The sequence below is a fragment of the Phycodurus eques genome, chromosome 2 (assembly GCF_024500275.1).
Source record: "Phycodurus eques isolate BA_2022a chromosome 2, UOR_Pequ_1.1, whole genome shotgun sequence".
Taxonomy (NCBI): domain Eukaryota; kingdom Metazoa; phylum Chordata; class Actinopteri; order Syngnathiformes; family Syngnathidae; genus Phycodurus; species Phycodurus eques.
Window position 1 is genome coordinate 26,401,049 of NC_084526.1, and position 27,389 is coordinate 26,428,437.

Genomic DNA, 27,389 nt, shown 5'->3' on the forward strand with positions numbered 1-27,389 from the left:
AAGCAAGCAGCATTCACTCTTACTCCTTGCTACTCTGTTAGCACCTTAGTAACCATTAGTCGCCATGATGATGCTCAAACAATATATAAGAGATCAGCCTAAGGGAACCGGACTTTTTCTTTGAGATCTGGATGATTGTGTACTCTACACACATACATCACCTCTTCATACAAATTATGCTTTTCTCTCTATCAACAGGGCACTTTTTAAATTATGCGCCGGCCCTTTGAACTCCTCCCCCTTGCCCTTCCTTAGTCATAAGCCCATGTTGTCATGGTACAGTAGAGAGTGAGCAAGCTCTCAGTCTACACTCAGCAATACAAAGCCTTAGCAATGACGTACCACTATGTAGCACCATGACATTTGAAGTTGTATTATAAGCAAAAACTATTGCATGTAGAAGCAAAGAAAAATAGTGAGAGCAAAATGTATAAGGTAAGAGAGGTGCATTTTAAAGATACTTTTATTTCTATTTTTAAAGCTGTGAGTGGATGGCTCTCTCAGATGAGCTTTAAGATGACACCTTGTGGTCTCCAGCAATGGCTGCTTTTTTCGTTTCACTCTGCTTTCCACCCACCCTTGTGTGCTACAGTCCCCTTCCCCCTCCGTCCATGCCAGAGTCTGATGCAATCCTTTGCGGAGGACTGTAAATCTATGCCTGCTTAATCTACACCTCTGCGTGGCTTGCTGCTGCTGCTTTTCGCGAAACAGTTGGGACCCTCTGCTATTATGAAAATAACAGGTTTGCACGCGTTACATTGCATAATACATGAATACATGAATGTTGGGCCCAAATGCCCTTCAATTTTCTTTTTTCAGAATTTAAACAACAGAAGCTTTAGAACTAGAAACAAGTATACTCACAAAGATTCAGTACCCAGATGACAGAAATGTATATTTGGTGGGAGATGTATAACTCATGCACAGGTTTGTGCCAGTTTTTATTTTTATTTTTAAACCAGTAATATGTGAGATAGCGGTTTTATCACGCTTACCTTCTTCCCACCCTGCTTTTCCACCATGTCGGTGTTAAGAGGAAAGTGGTCCAGCTGGGGGGCTTTAGAACCCCCACCTTTGGGCATCGTTCAGCTTTCCCCACGCCAAGCTTCATTCACGCTGCCATTGCATCGTCATCAACCGTCTGTTAGGAAAAAAGGGAAGGTTATCACCTGAGCACTACAAGTTTCACATTTAGATACATCAGACAAGGCACCCATTGGCAGTACAACAAGCACTCACGAGTGAAGCTATTCAAACATGATAAGCAGACCCGCCGCTTTCTAAGTTTTGAAGTACCGTATTTTCACGACCATAAGGCGCACTTAAAAGTCTTACATTTTCTTCAGAATGGACGGGGCTAGGTTTACCTACGAAGAGACACGCTTACGAAGCACAGTTTAAACACAGTTTAAACTGCAAGCAATTAGTTATGCGTAGGAGGAACATGGGAATCGAGCAGCCGCGAGATAATTCAAGATCAACGAATCCATGGTTCGCAAGTGGAGGAAGCAGGAAAACAAGCTTCGCCAAGTCAAGAAGACGAAGCTGAGTTTCTGCGGAAACAAGGCGAGGTGGCCCGAGTTGGAAGACCAACTCAAGCAATGGATTAATGAGCAAAGAACAGCCGGGAGAAGCGTCTCTACAGTCACCATTCGACTGAGTGCAATAACTCTTGAGCTTGCCATCATTCCGGGAGGCTTGATGAAGGAACTCCAACCGCTGGACATCGGTGTAAACAGGGCGTTCAAAGTGAAGCTGCGAGCGGCGTGGGAGTGATGGATGACAGATGGCGAACACAACTTTACTAAGACTAGGAGGCAGCGCCGGGCGAGTTACGCCACAATTTGTGAATGGATTGTGGATGCTTGGGCTAACGTATCTGCTTGCACTGTTGTTCGAGCTTTCGTAAAAGCCGGCATCATTTTTGAGGAGCCACACGGCAACGAGACTGACTCCGACAATGACGAGAGGGAACCTGGCGTGTTTGATAGAGAACTTGCCCAGCTGTTCATTTCGTATACAGAAGATGAGGACTTTGATGGATTTGTGGATGAGGATTGATAAAAAAAATTACGCGAGTACATTGTTAAATACTTCAATAAAGTACAACCGAACTCAGTTTTGCTCCCGCTGCCTTTTTAAAAACATTGTTTTAGCGTGCATGCATGCTACCGTGTGTTTTAAGCTAGCGTATGTTTTAACATGCCTGCGCCCAATAATAATTTTTTTCTTTTTTTTAGATTTTTTCTCTCCCAAAGAATAGTAACGGAATATTCTAGTACAGTAAGTATTGTTCAGAATTCATCATTTAATGTACACAAAAGTCAGTTAAAAGTAGCATACATTTTCAAATCACACTTTGAACCAACAAAATTAAATAGTCCTATCGGAAAGTCCCAGAGCTTTTAATTTTGGGAATTGATTTCTCTAAGATCTTCAGTACTCTGGACCAAAGTAAGGTCTAGGCTACATGTGAGCACTACTTTATTTCATGCTAGTTTTACCATATGAGAAGTCATAAAAAGCTTTTATTGTACTTGAATGAATGTATGAATGTTATGCGCTATTGTACACACAACCACATACACTGACCGAGAAAAGAGTCAGTTTTGATACAGTGGAACCTGCGGTTCAGACAACCCGTTTAACGAACAATTCGCCCCAAATTTTCAGAAATTTTGTGATTTGTGAACGATTTTGGCAAGGACGAAGGGAAGGATCTATGTTGTGCTTCTCCTCGTGCTGCATAACCATCACTAGATCTGTGTAAAAATGTATTGCTATAAGCTGCAAACTAGTTGTCGGCTATGTGGCGTAAGGCAGAAAGCTGTTACGCAGGTAGGCAGCGCTCTACACTAACCTTTGCACTAGTAGCACTGGTGAGACCTACTTTTTCAGTTGGTTACACCAGCAAATGATTTGGTCACACCATTTTTTGAGGAGGTACACCTTGACCATGGCATACCATACTTTCGTAAGAAGATTGACAGTGACTCGAGATATACTTGCAAAATATTTTACTATGAACAAAAAGTTTGTCTGCCACAAGCCGTGGCAGACAAAACAGGTCAATTAAATTTAAAAAAAGGTTCTACTTTCATTTGATAATTTTTTTCGACTCAAGAGTGGCCAGTTCTTATAGTGAGGGCTCCTAACTCATAACCTGTGAAAATCATGTAATTCTGAGCAAATTATTTACTAGCAAAAAATAAATAAATACATAAAATTACCTATTTAAAAACATAGTCCTAAACAGAACATGGATAAATCATTACTACTGCAATCATTGCACTTTATTTTAATGATAGTTTGCTTCCGTATACAATCCTCTTTAAAGGAGTCTGGGATTTTTAACTTTACACATATCTTCATATGTCTATGCTATAAACAGTGTTAACATAGATATGCTATAAACAGGGTTTGTAGACAGCTAGATATATTTGTTAGCTTTGCTAGCTTCATAAAGTTATTAAAACCTTTGCACATAGATCTGTTTTTGTTGTTATAATGAGCGCAATGAAAACGAAACAGATTAATTATTAATTAATGAACAAAATTAAGCAGGCAATCTTTACAGTTAGCGGTATAGCCTACCCCCAACACACACACAAGCACGCACACACAGACCATCGCTAATTGTGAGACGACCATACCTTTTGGTTTTATTTCCGTGACAAATGTAGCAGCATCGATTGGGTGACTTGCGGCTGGAGGAGTTTACCGGCTTACCGGATTTTACAAGGTAGGTGTGTGCTAGCTAGCTTGCTCACCAGTAGTCCAGATGAGCTAACACCTCATGCTTATCATTTTAAATGAATAAGTAGTGGGCCAGTGTCAATATAGGTATGTGGTGGCCACTCCACTGGCCAGACACAACGGAGCACTACCCTGTCTGTGACGCAAAGATTTGATTTGCATGTACGCGACAGCGCTGTTGATAACATGTCCTATCTGGAAGAAGCAGCCAGTTATGTTGCACCAGGCAGCCAATTTTATTGCTGCAGGTTGCTTTTAATTGAAATTGAATTCATAATGATTGAGACAGCGTCACATGGTCACACCGCTCTCTCGCTCTCATGAGAAGTTTCAGGAGGAGTTTTCAGTGGGGGAAAAAAAGACAACTTTCAAGCATAAAAAAAAATGCACTTGCGCAAGTGCGACAAGATACATTTTTTAATCACACAAGCTAAAAAAAAAAAGGTCACCAATTTGGTTGCAGTCTCAAGCCCTGGTAGGCGTAAGTTTCCGCTTCGCATCCTCGATCATCCAGTCACAATTTAATAGCATCTGCATTCGATTTGTTATTGATTAAAAAAACATTACCTACAGTATGTATGTTATGTATTAAACTGCGGCTTCTCTTTGATTAAGATAACTAACGGTTAATGTCACGATGATCACGTCAAAATAGCTGCAGCTAGGTTCTACCCAAGTAAATTCCCCCAATTACAGATCCGAGCAGCAGCTGCCATGTTTACAAATGAACAAGGAAGTAGATGTGATTTCAGTGCGAGAACCTTTGCTGAACAAGGGTTAAACAGTCAGAATGGCTCCTAAGAAAAGGGAAACTATTAAAGATAGTGCTAAGAAGCACGTGTCATCGATGAGCGGAAAGATCCATGGTGTGCTTCTTCTCGTATTTGGTATCCAACATTGGCTCTGTGCATCACGCAATGCAAGTAAGGTAGGCTACTGTATCTTTGCTGTTGTTTTTTCTTCTTCTTCCTCTTTATGAGTCGGACGAATGAGATAGCGTGAGCGAGGCAATCAAAAAAGATTATACAAATGACATTGGCCAAATTGGCCGATAGAGGAAAAATATCCACCAGCCAAGCATATTTTTACCGGCCAAAATATAAAATTCTTTTATATAGCACTGCACAATATATTGAAAAAATATCATCATTATGATAATGGCATTATGGCAATATATGTACAGCCCTAGTTTTACACATTTTTATAATACGGTAATATATTGGATGCAAACTGAGAAGTTGTCACTGCAACGTTAAACAACACCAATAAGAAAACAATGTTTTGTTTTAAAGTCTGGCCTCCTGCTCCTGACAAAGTCACCGTGCCACAGCATTACAGCCTCCGTGGGAATCATACTCCCTGGCACGTGTGCTTCTGTTTAATTTTTCATCATTGAACACTTTTAAAGGACCTTTAAGCAGCTCAGAGGCTGAAACACCAGGCTGTCTGTTTCATTTAATTTGGTTTTAAAGAGTTTGGATATTGCTTAGTAAAACTCCTAATTGTTGTATTATGAGAGTATTTTAGTTTTTAGTATTTTAGTTTTAGTATTTTAGTAGTTTTTTAGCTTGTACTGTTTTGAGAGTTAGTTGTAGGACTGTTCGATCTGGTAAAAAATAAAAAACATTAAAAAACATTTAATTTTTCATATCGTCCAATTGCGATTGTCATCACGATTTTTAACTTTTCTTTTTTTTTTGTTTTAACCTGTCCTGTTCAGCTGCATGGCCATGAAGAATGGTGGATCTGTGTGCCTTTTGTGCTGGAACAGCTTTGCTGTGCAGCAGGGGAGTTATAAATCCTCCTTCTGCTTATTTTTAAATGTTTTAATTACCAATATACTGGTGTTTACTAAAAATGCAGCCAAACAGAAGAGGGTTTTAAGGGACAGACAGAGGGACAGAACGGACAAGGGGACTAGACTTAAATTTTTTCAAATAGCTAGGAGTTCAACATTTTATTAACACCTTTTGTTAACAACACTCCTCATAGTCAATAATTAAAACAGTGACCCCAACATGATATTAAGCAAATAAAATGCATACACAAAAATAACAGAACTTTTTTCACTCAACAGTGCACTAAATGTAGACAAATATAACACTAATTTGAAGTCCTGAGTATTTTTGGAGGTACAAGATAAAAAAAATAAACTGCCCCCCTTAGGGATAATGAAGATACTTTGAATTGTAAACACTGTCATTCCCCAATTATGATGCTCCATACTCTGCTAACATGATTGCTACTTTCAAATGTGCATCATATTTAATAACAATACAGGTTAACTAGTTTTGCTCTTTTACAAACCACGTGAATAATGATGACACGATTGATTGTTGTTGCTGGTGGGCACAGTGGCTGACTGCTAATGCAACTTGGGCAAGCAATAGAGAGTGAACAAGCCGTACTGGCTACAATCACTTTTTTTTTTTGCTTTCCACATCATCACTTGGGTGGGACTTCTTCTAATGAATAAACACAGTGTTGTGTGTTTTTGAGGGCCCCGACATACCTTACACATCGGCTAGTTATAATCGCATTGCTCCGAAGGTTGTGTGCGACATCTCCAAAGCCACGTCTTTGGAGATGTCGAACACAACCTGCGTCGCCTCCGTCTCAACAGTCTCTGAGGACAGCTACAGTCCACTCCAAAACTATTGGAACGCCAACATATATGATTAAATCAACTTAAAGTGAATAACATATTTCATGTGCATGCATGCATGTTCATGACAATAAAAGAAATTCTTCTTCTTCATTTGAAATGCTTTTCAAGGCCTTTACTGCAGCCTCTTTCAGTTCTTTTTTTTGTTTCTGGGGGTTTCTCCAATCAGTCTCCTGTTCAGGAGGTAATTAGAGAAATTCACATGAAATTTCGTCAAGAACATTAGTGCAGGACAGCTATTGCGATATATTTTATATAAATAATACAAAATTCTCCATATCGTTCAATTAAAAATGTAATCATTACTGTATAATCATAATCATTAAAGAATTATGGCTTCAATATTTGTTATCTTAATTTATTTATTGCATCAACCTTGTAATGGTGGACACAGATCGTGCCAGCGTCAAACTGTGTATATGGATTAGTTAGCCTTTACCAATTGTTTTCAACCATAGTAGAGAAAGCAAGTCCATTAAATCAAATTAATCAGATCTTAAAAGTAAAAATTAAAACTCAGTCCTCTATTTTGTAAACAAACAACATTGCTGATAGATTGGATTGGATAGTTTATGCACGGACGATAGTTTAGGTTTCTATTTTGTGCAATGTACTTCTTGTACAAATGTCTTCCCTAGCATGCCATTTTTATATTTCCTGTATGCACTATTGCTTCCCCACTGTGAGACTAAGAAAGGTTATCAATCAATCAAACTTTTAATACAAAAAAAGTGGAATGCAAAGCACTTATAAAATATTATAAATATGTGTTAATGATAATATACTTTTAACATTATGGGCCCCTGTTCTCAGGTGACGTATGCAGTGACGTACTAATTTATTTCCGGTTTCAGACGGCGTCCGCCCTGTGTCGCTGTGTATAATTTCTATCCAGACACTTATTAATTTGCCTGCTATTTTGCTGTTGGTTACTTGCCGCTATAAAACGGTTCCAATCAAACCTGTTTGACAAGTGTATCACCCAATCACTTATTTTGATGTTTGCCATCTCCATGTGATGATAGCTTAGCATCTAACATGTCTTCTCCAACTTCCATCCATCCATTTTCTGTACCGCTTTTCTTTACTACGGTCTCGGGCGTGCTGGAGCCAATCCCAGCTATCTTCGGGCGAGAGGCGGGGTACACCCTGAACTGGTCGCCAGCCAATCACATTTTTCCTCTCCTGTTATGGGCATAACGAGTTAGCGTTCAGTGATTTACGGAGCAAAATATGGACGAAGTAATTTTTCACAGCTCTGAAGAAGACTCTTTCCCTCGAGTTAAGGTTAATGAGCAATAAACAGTTATGTATATTTACTGTGTTATTTCTTGATAATAGTGTTTTCACTTACAGTAAATCGGATATGTGTGCGACACCAATGCAGTAAGGACGATCACGGGGTGTGCATCCGACCATACGTCATCAAACGGCGACAAACGTCACAACAACAAAACAGACACGCCACAAAACGGTAACGGTGGATATGAATATAAAAATATGAATATAAGATCAACATTTTGGCTTTTGTTACAGTCTATTTACATCAACATCTGATACAAAACTTAGAAGCCAGCACTTCCACCCATTTTCTGTGTGCGCAAAAGTATTCAAACATGTGACTGACTAGTGTGTTTTGGTGCCCGGGTGAGTCTTATTATATCAATTGTTCAAACAATAAATACAGCTACGCTTCGTTTCAGATTAGTTTTCAACTGTGGAGACTACATTTATTGTATATGTGTGTGTGTATGTATATGTGTGTGTGTGTGTGTATATATATATATATATATATATATATATATATGTGTGTGTGTGTGTGTGTGTGTGTGTGTGTGTGTGTGTGTGTGTGTGTGTGTGTGTATATATAGACGACTGGTTAGAGCGTCTGCCTCACAGTTCTGAGGAGCGGGGTTCAATCCCCGGCCCCGCCCGTGTGGAGTTTGCATGTTCTGCCCGTGCCTGCGTGGGTTTTCTCCGGGCACTCCGGTTTCCTCCCACATCCCAAAAACATGCATTGTAGGTTAATTGACAACTCTAAATTGCCCGCAGGTGTGAATGTGAGTGCGAATGGTTGTTTGTTTGTATGTGCCTTGCGATTGGCTGGCAACCAGTTCAGGGTGTACCCCGCCTCCTGCCCGATGATAGCTGGGATAGGCTTCAGCACGCCCGCGACCCTAGTGAGGAGAAGCGGCTCAGAAAATCGATGGATGGATGGATGTGTGTGTGTGTGTGTGTGTGTGTGTGTGTGTGTATGTGTATATATATATATATATATATATATATATATATATATATATATATATATATATACACACACACACACACGTATATATATATATACACACACACACACACACACACACACACATATGCAGGGTGATTGAAAAGTAACTCCCCATTTTTGAGTACTTGTGTTCATTTCTTGTAAGAATTATAGTTCAGAAATAAATTACAAGAAGAAAGTGTATTGCATGGAGTTTTATTTAAAAATTGATAATGACCCCCGCATTAGCCACCAGTTTCTCAAGCTGCCTGGGAACCGTATACTGTATCATCACCATAACTATAGTGTCATTACCTCATCTAATCGTCATCCTATGCCTCTGTACTCTGGAATGCCCTACCCGTGGATATTAGATCTGCTATTTCAGTAGAAATTTTTAATTCCCGACTTAAGACTTATTTCTACTCATTGGCATTTAGTTAAAGTACATGTTGGCCTGTTTTACTGCCACTTGTCCTATCTCCACCCCCCTCAGCTCCTGTTCAAAGAGAAGGCAAGGTGATGTTGACCGAATCTGAGGCTGCTGCTGTTTGGGTTCTGCACCAACCAACTAGGACAAGTTCTGAGGTGGACAACTTCCCCCAGAGTCGTTGCCATGGAGGATTCTGCTCTGACCGCCCGGGCCAGGTCCCGCGGCAGAACAACCAGAGATGTCTACCCTGCGGTGCCTTTTCTCTTTAAATTGACTCTTATGCCATCTTAATGAACATTGTCCAGCATCTTGCCATCGTAATGAACATGGTACAGCACCAGACTATGTTATAAATGTTGCCCACTCGACAGCCATTTCAGTTTGGTCATCCGGGAAGGGGGATCCCCTCATCTGCGGTCCCTTCTCAAGGTTTCTTTTTTAACCGTTATTGAGACTGAAAACATAACTTTATTGTAGATCAACAAGGTATCTAGCTTTGCCATGGAATATTTGAAAAACAAAAACAACTCTTCTGCTTGTGTTGAACAACAATAATCTATACTTTACTATCTATTACCTTCCCTCATGAGAAGAGGTTTTCAATTTCGCAGGGTCATGAATTACATATGCATTCCATCCTTCAGTTCCCTCCTCCATAATACACACAGTCTCCTCTGACTGCATACAACTATAATCATCCAGTGATTGAACAGATGAGACGACGGCTGTATCATTTTTTTCTCTGTTCAGAGACTGGCACTAATATCTTCACTGGCACTGCTTCCAGCTCGTCTACCCCCACCCACTTTCTCTTCCTTCTGCAGTTATTCAAAGACTGCTATTTATACCTCCACTCCCACATTTCATCAAAATAGAAAGCCAGCCAACCAAAAGACAGCTCCAGAGGTTGAAGTGCTCCCCTTTTGCTGGTATACGGTAAGAGAGACCAACAAGGCAACTCAAACCACAGCACCTCCTTTCAACCGAAACGATGTTCCAGCTGTACTCGAAATAGCAATGTCACAAGATTTCCCAAAAATGACAGCCCGTCTAAATGCTAACTTTGGTTGGAATTGCCACTTCAAACAACCTGAGAACAACGTGCCAAGAATTTTGAAGATGGTGGCAACTTGTCACTACTGGTTACTACTTGAATGGTTGGAATTTTAAAGGCCCCAGTTGGAAAACAATATTGTAAAGCCTCCCCAAATTGAATATCTGTAGGATCCTCACATTTGCAGACTTTCCAACATTCATGAGGGCCGTTCCTATAATCACCAGTATGTGTAAGGCATTGTGAGATCGTATTGTAACATTAAACAAGTTTGCATATAAGTTATCAATGGGAATTTACACTCAGTGTCTATAATCTCCTTCCCACCTGTATCCTACCTTAATTAGTTAACTACCGATGATTACAGCTGCGCTACAGTAGTAGACGAGTCTCTGTGCTCTTCAGTGAATACAACCACATTTGCAATACTCTGCTATGTATGTCCGTAACAACATAAAATAATTTCATGTTTGTGATATTAAGAGTTTTCTCCGGGCACTCCGGTTTCCTCCCACATCTCAAAAACATGCATGGTAGGTTAAATTGCCCGTAGATGTGAATATGTGTGCGAATGGTTCTTTGTTTATGTGTACCCAGTGATTGCCTGGCAACCAGTTCAGGGTGTACACCGCCTCCAGCCCGAAGATAGCTGGGATAGGCTCCAGCACTCCCTTATGAGGATAAGCGGCTCAGAAAATGGATGGATGGATATTTTGTAATATTTGAACAACAGGATGGAGTAGGGCTGCATGATTATGGCCAAAATAATAATCACAATTATTTTTATCAACATTGTGATCACAATTATGAATCACGATTATTACTTATGTTTGGGGGAAATTTTTTTATTTTTATTTCACTACTTTTCAACAAACAATATGTAACAGTTTTCAGTACAAAATGAATATTTAAATTAGAATAAATGATAATTATAAAAAATAAATGTACCCCAAAAAAACTATACTTTACCAAGGACTAACGGAATCAATATGCTTTTACAAAGTGCAATCATAAATGGCAACTTAATGGAAGCAACTACAGTTAATGCATAAAACAATAACATTAAGCTGTAAGCACCGACTTTTCATTGGAAAATCACCGACAATGTAGTGAATTGTCAAGGATGGGTACGTCGCCGTTGTTCTGCTTGACCATTGGTCAGTCATGCACGTCACAAACTATGAAGAACTTGACAGTACTGACTTCTCTATTTACCTTTTTTTTTTTTGTGCCCTGTGATTGGCTGGCAACCAGTTCAGGGTGGCAACCAGTTCAGGGTGTACCCCGCCTCCTGCCTGATGATAGCTGGGATAGGCTCCAGCACGCCTGTGACCCTAGTGAGGAGAAGCGGCTCAGAAAATGGATGGATGGATGGATATCAATGCCATTTTAAGTTTTTATATGGAAGTTGGCCACGGAGCACGGTACCGGCCCTTAATGAAGCCTTAACCATACGTTGGCCCACTGGTGGCTGGCTGGCTGACAAGGTTGCGGACACTGCTAAAAATAAGGCACTTTTCATATTCAGCAGTGCCCGCATTTTAAATGTAAAAAATTCGCAGATGATCAGGATCATTTAATCGTGGCAGCCAAAATTGCAATCACGATTACAATTGGATTAATTGTGCAGCCCGAGCATGAAGGCTCGTTGATAAGCAATAAGCAGTTCCTCGCTGGCAAACAATTAGTTGCACTACTTGTCGAAGCACTAAGTCAAGTCCTGCTGTATCTGCTTCAAATTCTAGAAAGTTTGATACAGTTGACTTGTTATTTTATGAAAGGAATTGAATGCTATTCATCTGGAAAAGCCCAAAAAAACCAGAATATTTAACAAAACAGTTCCACCATGGACAACATCAGCAGCAGCATGGGGACATGAAGAGCCTGCACTGAGGAAATAATTGACTTCTGTTTAACAAAGAATAATCTTAAAAAGTTGTTTGAACAGTATTAGAATATTATTGTGCATACATTTTTCATGCTTTGTGCCTGACATGAGCAGCGTTAGCGCCAGCCAATAAAATGATAACTGCCGAAAAAGACAGGCAAGAGCCGAGCCAGAAAAGTAATCTAGCCCTGCCAGTCCTTCTCTCCATAGTTTCTCTCATCCACACACTCACACACACACAACTTTCTCCCAAAGTTGCATTATCTCATCTTCTTGGAGCCACTCCCTCTGCGGTCAGACAGAGGCCAGCACTTCAGCATATTGCAGCATGCACCACTCTCAAGTTTTATTAGCAGTCTAGTTCCTCTGCAAAATAAACAATCAGATAGCAGACCTCCCAACTGACGACTAAAAAAATAACATTTTTAAAAATTGGCTGACTTCAGTTTCATTATGGTTGACCTTTAACAGGTCAGTTTTGAAGCCACTAGTGAGCTAAAACTGCTGCCTTTAGGCTCAGAAAGACCTGTTTTAAGTCTTTAAACGGTAATTCATTCATGAGACAGAGGATGGTGCTATTTAAAACAGCACCATCCTCTGGTGCTATAAAAACACCCGCTATGCCAAAAGAAAATGATACTTTTTAAGGATATCTCACAAGCCCAATTCCAATGAAGTTGGGTCGTAGTGTTAAACAGAAATTAAAACAATAATTTGCAAATCATGTTCGCCCTATATTTAATTGAATACACTACAAAGACTAGATATTTAATGTTCAAACTGATCAACTTTATTGTTTTTAGCAAATCATTAACTTAGATTTCTATGGCTGCAACACGTTCCAAAAAAGCTGGGACAGGGTCACCTTTTCTTTTAACAACATTCAATAAACGTTTGGGAACTGAGGACACTAATAAAAAAAGTAGTTGGAATTATTTCCCATTCTTGCTTGATGTACAGCTTTAGCTGTTCAGCTGAAATAAGCAGGGGCGTCCATGAAAAAGATGATGCTTGGATGGCAGCATATGTTTCTCCAAAACCTGTATGTACTTTTCAGCATTAATGGTGCCTTCACAGATGTGGAAGTTACCCATGCCATTGGCACTAACACAGCCCCATACCATCACAGATGCTGGCTTTTGAACTTTAAGTCCATAACAGTCCGGATGATTCTTTTCCTCTTTGGCCCGGAGGACACGACGTCCACAATTTCCTAAAACAATTTGAAATGTGGACTCGTCAGACCACAGAACACTTTTCCCCTTTGCATCAGTCCATCTTAGACGAGCTCGGGCCCAGAGAAGCCGGCGGCGTTTCTGGGTGTTGTTGATAAATGGCTTTTGCTTTGCATAGTAGAGTTTCAAGTTGCACTTACGAATGTAGCGCCGAACTGTATTTAGTGACATTGGTTTTCTGAAGTGTTCCTAAGCCCATGTGGTGATGTCCTTTACACATTGATGTTGGTTTTGATGCAGTGCCGCCTGAGGGATCGAAGGTCACGGGCATTCAATGTTGGTTTTCGGCCTTGCCGCTTACATGCAGTGATTTCTCTAAACCTTTTGATGATAATATGGACCGTAGATGATGAAATCCCTAAATTCCTTGCAATTGTACGTTGAGGAACATCCATTCATCCATCCATTTTCTACCGCTTATCCGAGGTTGGGTCGCTGGGGCAGTAGCTTTAGCAGGGACGCCCAGACTTCCCTCTCCCCAGCCACTTCATCCAGATCCAGCAGTCTGGATCTGGTAGTCCCACAGGATCTTGACCTGGTTGTTCTCAACCACATTGGTGTGGTGTCTGCCATCTGGATTCTGGAATCTCCGGTCCATATTTGGTACAGATGTTTCGGTACACTATTCCTGCTACCTGGTTATGCCACTCCATGTATGCCTTCCCTGCCAGCATCTTACAGCCTGCTGTGACGTCTCTGAGGCTTCTTTGCAGACCACGCATCTGAGGTCCTGTCTGATGTGGGAGACCCGGCCTCTATTGATCTTGTGTACAGGGCCTGTTCTCGTGCTGCCATGATGAGTGCCTACGTGCTGTCTTTCAGTTTAGCCTTTTCCAGCCTCTGGTATGTTTTCTCTGTCAGCCACTTCTTCAATTTGTTGGTGGTACATTCCGTGCAGGAGCTTGTCTTTCCACAACAGCCCATCGGCCTCATTCTCCTTACTGGGCTTCTTTTATCTTAGGCATTTATTTAGTAGTACATCTTTGGGGGGCATCTTCTTGATGTATTCTTGTAGACCTACGCCTGTGGCGCTGAGTCAATGTCAGCAGCGCGCCATTCCCACTATACACAGTTTTGATGGTGCACTGCTTCCCCCTCCTGAGACTCCAGATGGTGGACCAGAATTTCCTCGAAGCCGTCCGGAATTCTTTCTCCATGGCCTCACCGTACTCCTCCCACGCCAGAGTTTTTGCTTCAGCGACCACCAAAGCTACATTCCGCTTGGCCAGCCGGTACACATCAGCTGGCTCAGGAGTCCCACAGGCCAAAAAGGCCCCATAGGACTCCTTCTTTAGCTTGACGTCATCCCTCACCATTGGTGTCCACCAACGTGTTCGGGGATTACCGCCACGACAGGAACTGACCTCTTTACGGCCACAGCTCCGGTCGGCCGCCTCAGCAATATTTATACCCAATTTCATTTCTGAGCTCATTTGTTCTGCTTTTTTTGTATGTATGGATTACTTGGGTTCTTCCCAACATCTGGTGAAATTTTTAGGCTAATAGCACCTCTGGAAGTATATTTAGTGAGAAAAATGGTGACATGTAAAATACTTATTTCAGCCCCTGTATATAAGGGATGGAATAGACAGTCCTCTCCAAAAGTATTGGAACGACAAGGTCAATTCCTTTGTTTTTGTTGTCTACTGAAAACATTTGGGTTTCAGATCAAAAGGTGAATATGAGACAAGGGTTCAGAATTCCAGCTTTTATTTCATGATATTTACATCTAGATGTGTTAAACAACTCAGGACAGAGCACCTTTTCTCTGAAGCCACCCACTTTACGTGTGAGCAAAAATATTGGAACAGAGATTATTAACTTAAAATTAATAACATTTAATATTTGGTGGCATAACCCTGATTTGCAGTAACTTCATGAAGCCTGCGACCCATTGAATTCACCAGACTTGCATTCTTCATTTGAAATGCTTTCCCAGGCCTTTACTGCAGCCTCTTTTAGTTCTAGTTTGTTTCTGGGGGTTTCTCCTTTCTCCCAGGAGGTAAAATGCATGCTCTATTGGGTTAAGGTTCGATGATTCACTTGGCTAGTCCAAGACCTTCCACTTTTGCCCCTTTATGAAGTCCTTTATTGTGTTGGCAGTGTGTTTTGGGTCATTGTCTTGTTGCATGATGAAGTTTCACCTAATTAGTTCGGATGCATTTTTCTGTAAATTGCCAGACAAAATGGTTTTGCAGACTTCAGAATTCATTCTACTGCTACCATCATGAGTTACATCATCAATACAGACGAGTGAGCCCGTTCCAGAAGCAGCCATGCATGCCCAAGCCATTACATTACCTCCAACATGCTTTACAGATGAGCTTGTGTGTTTTGGCTCATAAGCAGATCCTTTCTTTCGCCATACTTTGACCTTACCATCACTTTAGTAGAGGTTAATCTTGGTCTCATCAGTCCATAAAACTTTGTTCCTAAACGTTTGTGGCTCATCTCTGTACTTCTTCGCAAAATCCAATCAGCCCTTCCAATTCTTTTTGCTGATGAGTGGTTTGCATCTTGTGGTATGGGCTGTTTATTTCTTCTCTCCAAGACTTCTTTGAATAATGGATTGTGATACCTTCACCCCTGTCCCGTGGAGGCTGGCAGGGATGTCACTGACTGTTGTCTTTGGGTGTTTCTTCACAGCTCTCACAATATTTCTGTCATCAACTGCTGTTGGTACCCTTGACTGACTTGTTCGATGCTCAGTACACCAGTAGTTTATTTTTCAGGACATTCCAAATTGTTGTATTGGCTATGTCCAATGTTTGTGCGATAGGTCGGATCGATTTTCCCTCCTTTCTGCTTCAAAATGGTTTGATTTTCTCCCATAAACCGTTCTCTGGTCTTCATGTTTTCTTCAGAGCAAATGCAGTTTTTCCCCAGGTGAAACCCAAAAACAAGCACTATTTAATGTTTAAGCAATCAATCTAAAAGGCAACACCTGAGCAACTGGAAACACCAATCAGTCAAATGTTCTAATACGTTTGCACACACAAAAACTGGGTGGCTTCAAAAAAAAAAAAAAAAAAAAGAGAAAAAAAAAAAAGGTGCTCTGTCCTGACGTGTTTAGATCTAGATGTAAATACCATGAAATAAAAGCTGGAATTTTGAACCTTTGTCTCATATTTATCTTTTGATCTGAAACCCAAATGTCTTCAGTATAAGGCAAAAAAAAAAGGAATTGATCTTGCTGTTCCAATACATTTGGAGGGGACTGTTTTGTGACTGGTTGTACCACCTGACTGGTTGCACCACCTGACGATTGCAACTCCTCTCATATTCAACAGGCTTCTGTTTGGATGCTCGCATTAGCTTTTACCCGTGTTATGAAGTTCAAACAGACCACTTTTTATTATCATCTTTTGAGTTTTATGATAAAATAACATTTTTATAATTGTACATTGGTTGTACCATCTGGCATGGAAGTGTACCAGCCTACATATGAGCTGAAAAAGTTACTTTATCAGTAGTTGATAGATATCTACTAACCTTTTAGCTTAGTCCCAAGGGTCACTTGGGTGCGTCTGGCTGATAAAACATCCTGCTTTCAGCTATTGTCTCTTTACTTCCAAATAAAAGTCAAATGTTTATGGTTACGCTACCCTGACATTTAGGAAATATACACACCTGGATAAAATTGCTGGTAACCCTCTGTTAATTAAAGAAAAACCTACAGTGGTTACAGAAACAACTTGAATCGGACAAAAGTAATAATAAATAAATTAATGAAAATCAAAATGAAAATAAGACATTGCTTATGAATTGCGGTTCAACAATTATTTTTAAAAAAACAAATTCATGAAACTGGCCTCAACAAAAATCATGGTTCCCCTTGAAAAAAAAAATAATAATTACCATAGGGACATGTTCAAACACAGTGTATCCTTTAATTAGCATCACAAGTGTTTTCAAACTTGTAATCAGTCAATTGGCCTATTTAAAGGGTGTCAAGTAACCACTGTGCTGCTTGGTGACATGGTGTGTACCACACTAAACATGGACCAGAAGAAGCAAAGGAGAGAGTTGTCTCAGAAGATTAGAAAGAAAATTATAAACAAGCACATTAAAGATAAAGGCTATAAGACCATCTCTAAGCAGCTTGATGTTCCTGTGACTACAATTCAACATATTCAGAAATTTAAGATCCACGGGACTGTAGTCAACCTCCCTGGATGTGGCTGCAGGAGGAAAACTGATGACAAATTGAAGAGACGGCTAATATGAATTGGACTGAAACAGCCCAGAACAACCTCCAAAGCTATTAATGGTGAACTCCAAGGTCAAGGTACATCAGTGTCAGATCGCACAATTCGTCGTTGTTTGAGCCAAAGTGGACTTCATGGGAGACTACTGAGGAGGACACCACTGTTGAAAATAAGTCTCACAAAATCGAGACTGGAATTTGCCAAAATGCATGTTGCAAGCCACAAAGCTTCTGGGAGAATGTCCTATTGACAGACGAGACAAAACTGGAACTTTTTGACAAGGCACATCAGCTCGATGTTCAGTGACGGAAAAATGAAGCATAGCAAGAAAAGAACACTGTCCCTACCGTGAAACACAGAGGAGGCTCTGTTATATTCTGGGGCTGCTTTGTTACATCTGGCTTAGGGTGTCTTGAATCTGTGCAGGGTACAATAAAATCTCAAGAGCATCAAGGTATTCTCGAGAAAAATTTGCTGCCCAGTATCAGCTAGGTTTCAGTCGCAGGTCATTGGTCTTGCAACAGGATACACAGCTAAAAACAGTCAAGCACAGCTCAAAGCAAAACATTGGACTATTCTGAAGTGGTCAGAGTGGCCAAAAAATACCTGGTGAGAGGTGCAGAAGTCTCATTGAAAATTACAAAAATCGTTTGATTGCAGTGATTGCCTCAAACAGTTGTGCAACAAAATGTTAAGTTTCAGTTTTTCAAAATAATTCTGTTCAACCACAATTCAAAAGCAAAGTCTGCTTTTTATCGGTTGTCATTTATTTATTTTTACTTTTGACAGGTTCAAGTTATTAGTGTGACCACTGTGGGTTTTTCTTTCATTAACAGAGGGATACCCACAATTTCATCCATGCGTGTAAATTCCTGGAAAAAGGCTTTGCATTTATTTTAACAGCTTTAAAACTATTATTAGAGAAAAACATTATCCAAAAGACAAATAAAATAATGTTAGAGTATTTTATTTTGACTTTATAATTATCAAAGCAATAATTTTATTAGTCTTCTCACTTGCTCAGACAGCTCCATCACCTGGCATCTTAAGGGTTTGACAGGCCAAAACATAAAATAATGTAATTATTTTAATTTACTGAATGTATGAAAATGAATAGGTTTTATAGAATAAAGTGAGAGATTTCATGAATAGATGAAATATATATATTTTTTTAACAATGGAATCGGACACAAAAATAGGCATGTCATGTCATTGACCCACACGTTTTGCCGACGACAGTAGTTTCTAAATAGCAGACATAGCAAACAAAAACATTTTTTTTTTTCGAACTCTGGACAACACCCGCCCACATAGCTGGGACAGTGAGAAGGTTAGAGTAAGCATGTCATTAACAGTATTTATTAAAGTAATTTAATTGCAATGAAGTAATTTAATTACAGTAAGTTAGCACCCATTATTCCTGTCATGTAATGTTGATTTGACCTAAACTTATGTCAGTGGCCAATCCTTGAATACCCCCTAGAGATCATTGGTGTTTTAACTTTTGTCTAAAATGTTAAGAGAATAATTTGAGCTGAGACGGCGGCTCCAGCACGCCCGCAACCCTTGTGAAGATAAGCTGTACAGAAAATGGATGGATGGATGGATACAGTGTACAGTACACAAGTATATACAATAAATGAACAAGTCATGTAAATAGACACATTGCTCCATCTTTTGATCGGATGGGTGATCGGTTATCGTTTTTTTTAAACTTGCTGATCGGCCCCCAAAATCCTGATCGTGTAAAGCCTACACAAAACACAAAGTCATGTTGTGCATGTACACAAAACGCAAGGAGCAGCATGTTTATGGAAATAAACGTCTTGACGCATGCCAATTTCAAGGCTTTTGATTGAGCTTGAATTTACCGGTCCCCCCGTATATTTATCAGATCTAAAGCATCTTCTTTTTAACACTGACTGTTTTCTGCTCCTTCTTCTGCCACTACTTTTCGTGGCTGTCTGTTATATAAAACAATTGTGGCATGTGTTGCCTTTTGATGAGGTCAGGTCCGAAGAGCGTGACCCAAGTGTCCAGACTACAGTCACTTCGGCCCTGGGTCGGATTAGAATAAAATTGGAATTGTACTGTTCACATTGACATGGAAGAAAACAAAAACAAATCTGATATACTCCTGATAAAAATGTTAAGACCAGTTGGAAAATTGGCATTCTGCACTGTTGGATCTTAAAAGGGTTCTTGGCAGAGCTTCAAAATGCAAAAAGAAGAAATGGGATTAAGATTTATGCAATTTATGGCAAACAACAATTAAAAAGCTTATCAAAAGTTCAAGACCATAGCTAAAAAAATTGCTAATTTGGCAACACTGACTCAGCTTTTGTAAACTAGCTCCATTCTCTGTTCACAGCCATGTTGTTCATGGAAGCACTCAACAGGGACGTGCTTTGAACAACTGAAGCGACAAAAATAAAAGGATTAAAAATGACAACGAAATTAATTTATCATACAGCCCTATGAGCAATTTATCAGACACCGCTTTCTCTTTTTTTGCCCTCCAAAAAAGCAACTAACGCCAAATCAAGCCGGTGTTATTGAACACGTTTGAAAACGTTCACCTCCTTCAGTGTCCAAAATGCAAATTAAACGCACGAGTGCACTGGCTGTTTTCACTGCTGCCACATCCTAAATGTAGCTGTGTGTGTGCACGTAGCATGTAAACAATAAATAAGTAGGACCCATGGATAAATCCACAATCACTGTCTGTGTCTACTCATTTCAGTCGTGGAAAAAACAACAACTGAGAATTAGCCCTAAAGTACAGGTATTCCTAACTTCAGCCCCAGAGTTGAGTCTACAGACTGCGGTAGGCAACATTAGTTGACATGAAGCCCAATAAAAGCATGAATATAGTCAACCTGAATTCATGAGTTAGACCAATCATGATAAATTTGGTCATGATAATCGTGAAATGAAATTTTCATCCCATTTCAATGCTAATTGTGATCATGAACATTTCCAAATTTAAGTCCATTTTGGCACCAAAAAAAGTAGAAGAGGGATTACACCAACATGACATTGATGAGAAGATTAATACTTTCAGGGTTGGCATTGTGGAAGTTTATTAGTAAGGAAATTATTCTATAGTAAGACCAACACAACATTGGATACAGTCAACAAATCTTTATTTTACTGCTGAATTGTAAAAAGAAAAACATTCCATCAAATTTATTTAACTTCATGCATTGTACAAATGTGATACTGTATAATGACGCTCTTGGCAGTAGTAGTAGCACTGCTGTCAGTGTCAGCAGAGTATAGCGATAAAATAGAGTGTGTCATGAGTGACACTTTTTATCACCAAGAAGGGATTATAAAACTGGTTGAAATGGTAAACAATATTAAATGTTGGTTAATGTTCTTATTAATTACAGCAAATGTCTTGAGATGATTCACTTGCTATTTAAAAATCCTCAAGAAGGATTTTAAGGACTTTATATAGCTCAGTTTTTAGTTCAAGATAAATATTCTAAAACTTTGGCGGTAAATATTAGTAGGCTAACTTAAACTGTAGGCTTAGGCATGACAACCAAACAAAGTGGGATTAGTGGCTCATGCACTGATGAAGGCAGCTCGCTAGCTAGGAGAAATAATGTGAATTGCAGGACACATTGACCAGCGATACGTCCAACATACGTCGCGGTAATATGCTTCAATTAAGCGCCAAATGGTATCGGGTCTTCTCTTCCCCGATGCGCCGCCCCCACAGCTAGGAAAACCCGTAAACCTGTGTTCTTAGCCAGCAGTGGCTGGACAGCGGCGTTCCTGAGTCCGCACTCAGTGATTAATTGAAGCATTTTATGAAGTGCTGGAAAAACCAAAACACTAACACCGTTCAGACACGGCAGAAAGAGAGTGCTCATAACTTTTATCAGGAAGGGGATGCAGGCGATTTTGATTCACCAGCGTGGCTAATGTGGGCAAAACTTGCATCGCCACATCCTGTTTCAATTAGTCATTGGTGACGTGGCGAATGGGCAGCGTGAACACTGATTTTGGGAGTGGAAAAAAAAAACAAAAAGGTCCGAAATACTCAACATTTTTGGTCAAGCAATTATTGTTATACAAAATTCGTTTTGTAAAACAATTTTGCTGGTGTATCTTCTCCTGCCACATTTTATCCTTCCACTGGACTTCCCATTGATATGCTTGGACACAACACTGTGAACAGCCAGCCTCCTTAGCTATGAATTTTTGTGGCTTACCCATCCTATGGAGTGCATCAATGATGGTCTTCTGGCCAGTTGTCAAGTCTGCAGTCTTCCCCATATGAACCCAACTGAAGCAATTTAATGACACCTGGGGAAACCTGTGTAGGTGTTTTGAGTTTAGTAAATGATTAGTGTCTGACACTCAGTTTAAAACATTTACGGCCTGCAAAATGTGGGCAGATTTCTTGACAGAATTCAAATTTTTTGAATTCCTGATATGGTGGGTTCTATGAGCTGGAAGCCCAAATTATGTAAAAATAAACAAATAAACTGTTCACATTTTTTTTTAATTGTGGGCCTTGAATCTATAATCTATGAAAGTTTAACATTTTGAATGGAATTATAGAAATAAATAAACTTTTCCAAGATACGAAATTTTTTTTGGAAAGGGTCTGTATATAATAAACATTGACAGTGACTCGAGTTATATCTGCAAAAACATTTTACTGTGAATATGAAGTTTGTCTGCAATAAGCAGTGACTGACTAAAGAGGTCATTTCTTTTATAAAGTATAATTTTAAAAGACAATAGAAACATGCATGCTCACTTGTTCAGATAAAAGCATGCATATGTTTTCTGTGTTTTTTCCCCCACATGTATTCTGTCTGGTCGTTTCTGGTAAGTCTTTTTGTGGCGTAATCCTAAATTCAAAAGGTCCTGAAGACTGTAAGTAGGCTTTTCCCAACATGGAGTGGCATTTCAAAGCAAAAAAAAACAGCAGTGTGTGTGACGAGATGCCACTATAAGCCGTGTGGAGCAGCGTCACTGGCGTGGGGAAGGAGTGATACTAAAATGTCTAAAATGTCGATGCCGCTGATACCAGAAGATCAATTTTCAAAATGAAATATCAATACTTTTGATATTTTAGTCATTTGAGGGACTAAATTTTCAGTATTGTAACAGAAAGGAAATTGGTGGTATGAGCTGACAAACAAAAGGAGCACATCAAAGCCAAAATCTATTGTGGCAGCCCAAATTTATTTGTGACGGAGTGCCACAAATAAATGAATACGTGGGAAACCCTGCCCTGTGTTGTTTGAAATAACCACTGATTTAAAAAAAAAAACAAAAGAACAGATTTATAGTTTGGCTTTCTATTCAGGGGACACGACTCCTGACTTCTGTGGTTATCTCCAAGTAAGAAAATAAATATAACACCTTGAGGCTAATCAGCTGGCTGGCTATCTTTGAGACGCTACACACCCTGATGACGTCATATATCCTTCCGCCTTGTGCTATACACATAATATAGTACCATACAACACACCACCAATTGATTTTACTTACCCAATACTTATCGGCATGACTCAACGCCTGTCCAATAGTAGTTTTGTAGATTTTGGATCATGTTGCAGGATTTTTATCCAAATGTACTGCCTTCTTCTATGCCTCCACGCGGTCGTGCTTGTCAACATTATCTTTTTTTAGTCTGCTGCCTGTAACATCTTTCACACTCTTCGGCGCATAATTTCGGCTATATGTAATTACATTTACGTGCTGGCGACTAAGGGAACAATGTATCTCATCTACGGCAACCTCTTTGAACATAAAACAAAAGTACGTGGGGCTTTCCCCCCTGTTTTCAACCGTTATGAGCTTGGCATGTCACATTTTATCATCTGCTAGGTGCCACGAGCTCCTTCCGACGGACTTTTGACCAATCAGCGATTAACTGTTTAACTCTGCTTGCTTCGCAGATTTCATTTCTGTGATAAGTCCACACTCTTTTCATGGCGTTACAAGAAGTAAACAGTTCAAAACATGCGTCACATATAGTAGCGATGGAAATTGAGGAATACATCACCAAAGACCACATTTTACGTTGCATTTGGCGACGCAATATTTCGGACCCTCGGTATAGTGAAAACAATGATTTTCTTGATCATTGACTTGAATGTTGAGCGCCTTTTTAGAAAGTGAAAAAGTTCTGAAATCTTGGCTGCATAATTTTTATATCTACTGAATTGATTCTCGCCCCAGGATCTTATTAACATTTTAGGAGATTTCCAAGTTGCTTTATTTCTGTCTGAGAGGACAAAATGTTCTGCTAATGCGATGTACAACCCCAATTCCAATGAAGTTGGGCCGTTGTGTTAAACAGAAATAAAAACAGAATACAATGATTTGCAAATCATGTTCAACCTATATTGAATTGAATACACCACAAAGACAAGATATTTAATGTTCAAGCTGATAAACTATTGTTTTTAGCAAATAATCACCAACTTCGAATTCTATGGCTGCAACACGTTCCCAAAAAGCTGGGACAGGGTCATGTTTACCACTGTGTTACTTCACCTTTTCTTTTAACAACATTCAATAAACGTTTGGGAACTGAGGACACTAATTGTTGAAGCTTTGTAGGTGGAATTCTTTCCCATTCTTGCTTGATGTACAGCTTCAGCTGTTCAACAGTCCGGGTCTTTGTCGTCGTATTTTACGCTTCATAATGCCCCACACATTTTTAATGGGAGACAGGTCTGGACTGCAGGCAGGCCATTTTAGTACCCGCAGTCTTTTACTACGAAGTCACGCGCTGTAACACGTGCAGAATGTGGTTTGGCATTGTATTGCTGAAATAAGCAGGGGCGTCGATGAAAAAGAAGTTAGTTGGATGGCAGCATATGTTTCTCCAAAACCTGTATGTACCTTTCAGCATTAAAGGTGCCTTCACAGATGTGTAAGTTACCCATGCCATTGGCACTAACACAGCCCCATACCATCACAGATGCTGGCTTTTGAACTTTGCGTCCATAACAGTCCGGATGGTTCTTTTCCTCTTTGGCCCGGAGGACATGACGTCCACAATTTCCAAAAACAATTTGAAATGTGGACTCGCTGGACCACAGAACACTTTTCCACTTTGCATCAGTCCATCTTAGATGGGCTCGGGCCCAGAGAAGCCAGCAGTGTTTCTGGGTGTTATTGATGAATGTCTTTTGCTTTGCATAGTAGAGTTTGAAGTTGCACTTATGGATGTAGCGCCGAACTGTATTTACTGACATTGGTTTTCTGAAGTGTTCCTGAGCCCATGTGGTGATATCCTTTACACATTGATGTCCGTTTTTGATGCAGTGCGGCCTGAGGGATCGAAGGTCATGGGCATGGGCATTCAATGTTGGTTTTTGGCCTTGCCGCTTACATGCAGTCCATCCATCCATTTTCTGAGCCGCTTCTCCTCACTAGGGTTGCGGGCGTGCTGGAGCCTATCTCAGTTTTCATCGGGCAGGAGGCGGGGTACACCCTAAACTGGTTGCCAGCCAATCGCAGGGCACATAGAAACAAACAACCATTCGCACTCACAGTCATGCCTACGGGCAATTTACAGTCTCCAGTTAATGCATGTTTTTGGGATGTGGGAGGAAACCGGAGTGCCCGGAGAAAACCCACGCAGGCACGGGGAGAACATGCAAACTCCACACAGACGGGCTGGGGATTGAACCCGGGTCCTCAGAACTGTGAGGCTGACGCTCTAACCAGTCGTTCACCGTGCCACCGCTTACATGCAGTGATTTCTCCAAATTCTTTGAACCTTTTGATGATATTGTGGACTGTAGATAATGAAATCCCTAATTTCCTTGCAATTGTACGTTGAGGAACATTGTCCTTAAACTGTTCCGACTATTTTCTCACACACTTGTTCACAAAGAGTTGAACCTCGCCCCATCTTTGCTTGTGAATGACTGAGCAATTCAGGGAAGCTCCTTTTATACCCAATCATGGTACCCGCATGTTCCCAATTAGCCTGTACACCTGTGGGATGTTCCAAACAGGTGTTTGATGAGCATTCCTCAACTTTCTCACTTTTTTGCCACCTGTCCCAGCTTTTTTGGAACGTGTTGCCGCTATAAAATTGTAAATTAATGATTATTTGCTAAAAACAATAAAGTTTATCAGTTTGAACATTAAGTATCTTGTCTTTGTGGTGTATTCAATTAAATATAGGTGTAACATGATTTGCAAATCATCGTATTTTGTTTTTATTTATGTTTAACCCAACGTCCCAACTTCATTGGAATTGAGGTTGTATAACTAATGACTGGTTGCACTGACCTCCTATTAATAGTAAGTTATTTTGCAGAACTGTGCTGATGATAAAAAAACCCCAAACAAAACAAAAATGTACTGGTTAAACATAATACCTAAAAAACATTTAGCACCCAAACTAACCTGTCAAACAAACCTCATCCTGGAAAATACTGACATTGTCATTATCGACCTGATACTATTTTGCAGCCGTATAGTCCAAATAATTCTGTCAGCTCTAAATGATTTTTTAAATTGTTGATACGTGTGGATCAGACATGCAAACCCCAAAGGCATGAAAAAGGTGACCAAAAAATAAATAAAAATCATTGCAGATAATTGTTTTTATTTTAACATAAATTAATCAATGTGGAAGACTCTAAAGAGTACAAAGACTACAATAAGGCAAAATCAACAAAATGTATTTACACCGCTCAAGTATATGTTGATGTACAAATTTAAGATTAAAATTAAATTTTCCTCATTTCTTTGCTTTTTTGTTTTGGCCTCCAACTTGAGCCAGGACCATCTCCACCTGCACCTGATGCCTGCTACAATCTTTGCCACATAAATAGCATCCTCCCCTTTAAGCACTCTCATTCTGGAAAATAATTGACGAAAATCATTGTTTCTGGCGGGACGGTGTACGAACTTGTTAGCACATCTGCCTCACAGTTCTGAGGACCGGGGTTCAAATCCTGGCCCCGCCTGTGTGGAGTTTGTATGTTCTCCCCGTGCCTTGGTGGGTTTTCTCCGGGCACTCCGGTTTCCCAAAAACATGTGTGGTATGTTGATCGAGGACTCTAAATTCCCCGTAGGTGTGAATGTGACTGCGCATGGTTGTTTGTTTCTATGTGCCCTGCGATTGGCTGGCGACCGGTTCAGGGTGTACCCCGCCTCCCGCCCGAAGATAGCTGGGATAGGCTCCAGCTTCCTGCAACTCCAGCGAGGATAAAATGGATGGATGGATTTCTCTGCTTTCATTGGCCATTTCTCAATTTGAAGGTAGTTAATTCTGTGTTGTGACATAATCCAGAACATCGCTCCGTCGCTTAATACATTTAACATTAACATCCGTAAACTAATTAGATAATTGTAGGCGCGTTTCCTAATTAATACAAGATGTACTAGCGAATCAGCTCTGGTCGCTGATGTTACCGCCATTTCTCGTGTATAATGCGCAACAATTCTGGAAAACCATTCTACCTATGTATAATGCAATTTTACAATGGATGATTTTGCTTATACCCATATGACGAAAAAAATGAAGTATTATCTGTATTTTGTTAGTTTTTTCAAATAATCTGAAGTTAGTCACTTTATTTGAACACATAATTCTTTCTTTTTATTTACTTGCTCTTATTTTGAAATTCATAGTCCTACCTATGTAAATGAGAAAACACACAGTTGTGCTCATTTGTTTGATTTCCCGGGAACAATTCTTTCCAGAAAACATAAAGGGCCAGGTGAATCACATTTAGTTTCATTTTAATGGGATTAAAATTAAACTGTTAAGAATTTAAGAAAAGCATTATCATCAAACAAAACATAACCATAAAGAAATTAAAGATCGTTGTTATTCAGTCACGTCGTGTTTAAAAAAAACAATATTTGACAAATTCTGC

The 27,389-nt window shown here is 39.9% G+C and overlaps 1 protein-coding gene across 2 annotated transcripts in view; it reads right to left on the reverse strand.

The window, feature by feature from the left end:
- The window catches only part of ankrd11 (ankyrin repeat domain 11), a 175,818-nt gene that overhangs the window by 42,193 nt on the left and 106,236 nt on the right, over positions 1-27,389 (reverse strand). For both annotated transcript variants that reach the window (XM_061670124.1, XM_061670123.1), the window contains exon 3: positions 996-1,141. In XM_061670124.1, coding sequence (XP_061526108.1) covers positions 996-1,082 — 87 coding nt within the window. In that variant the 5' untranslated portion in view covers positions 1,083-1,141. The remainder of the gene's footprint in view (positions 1-995; positions 1,142-27,389) is intronic.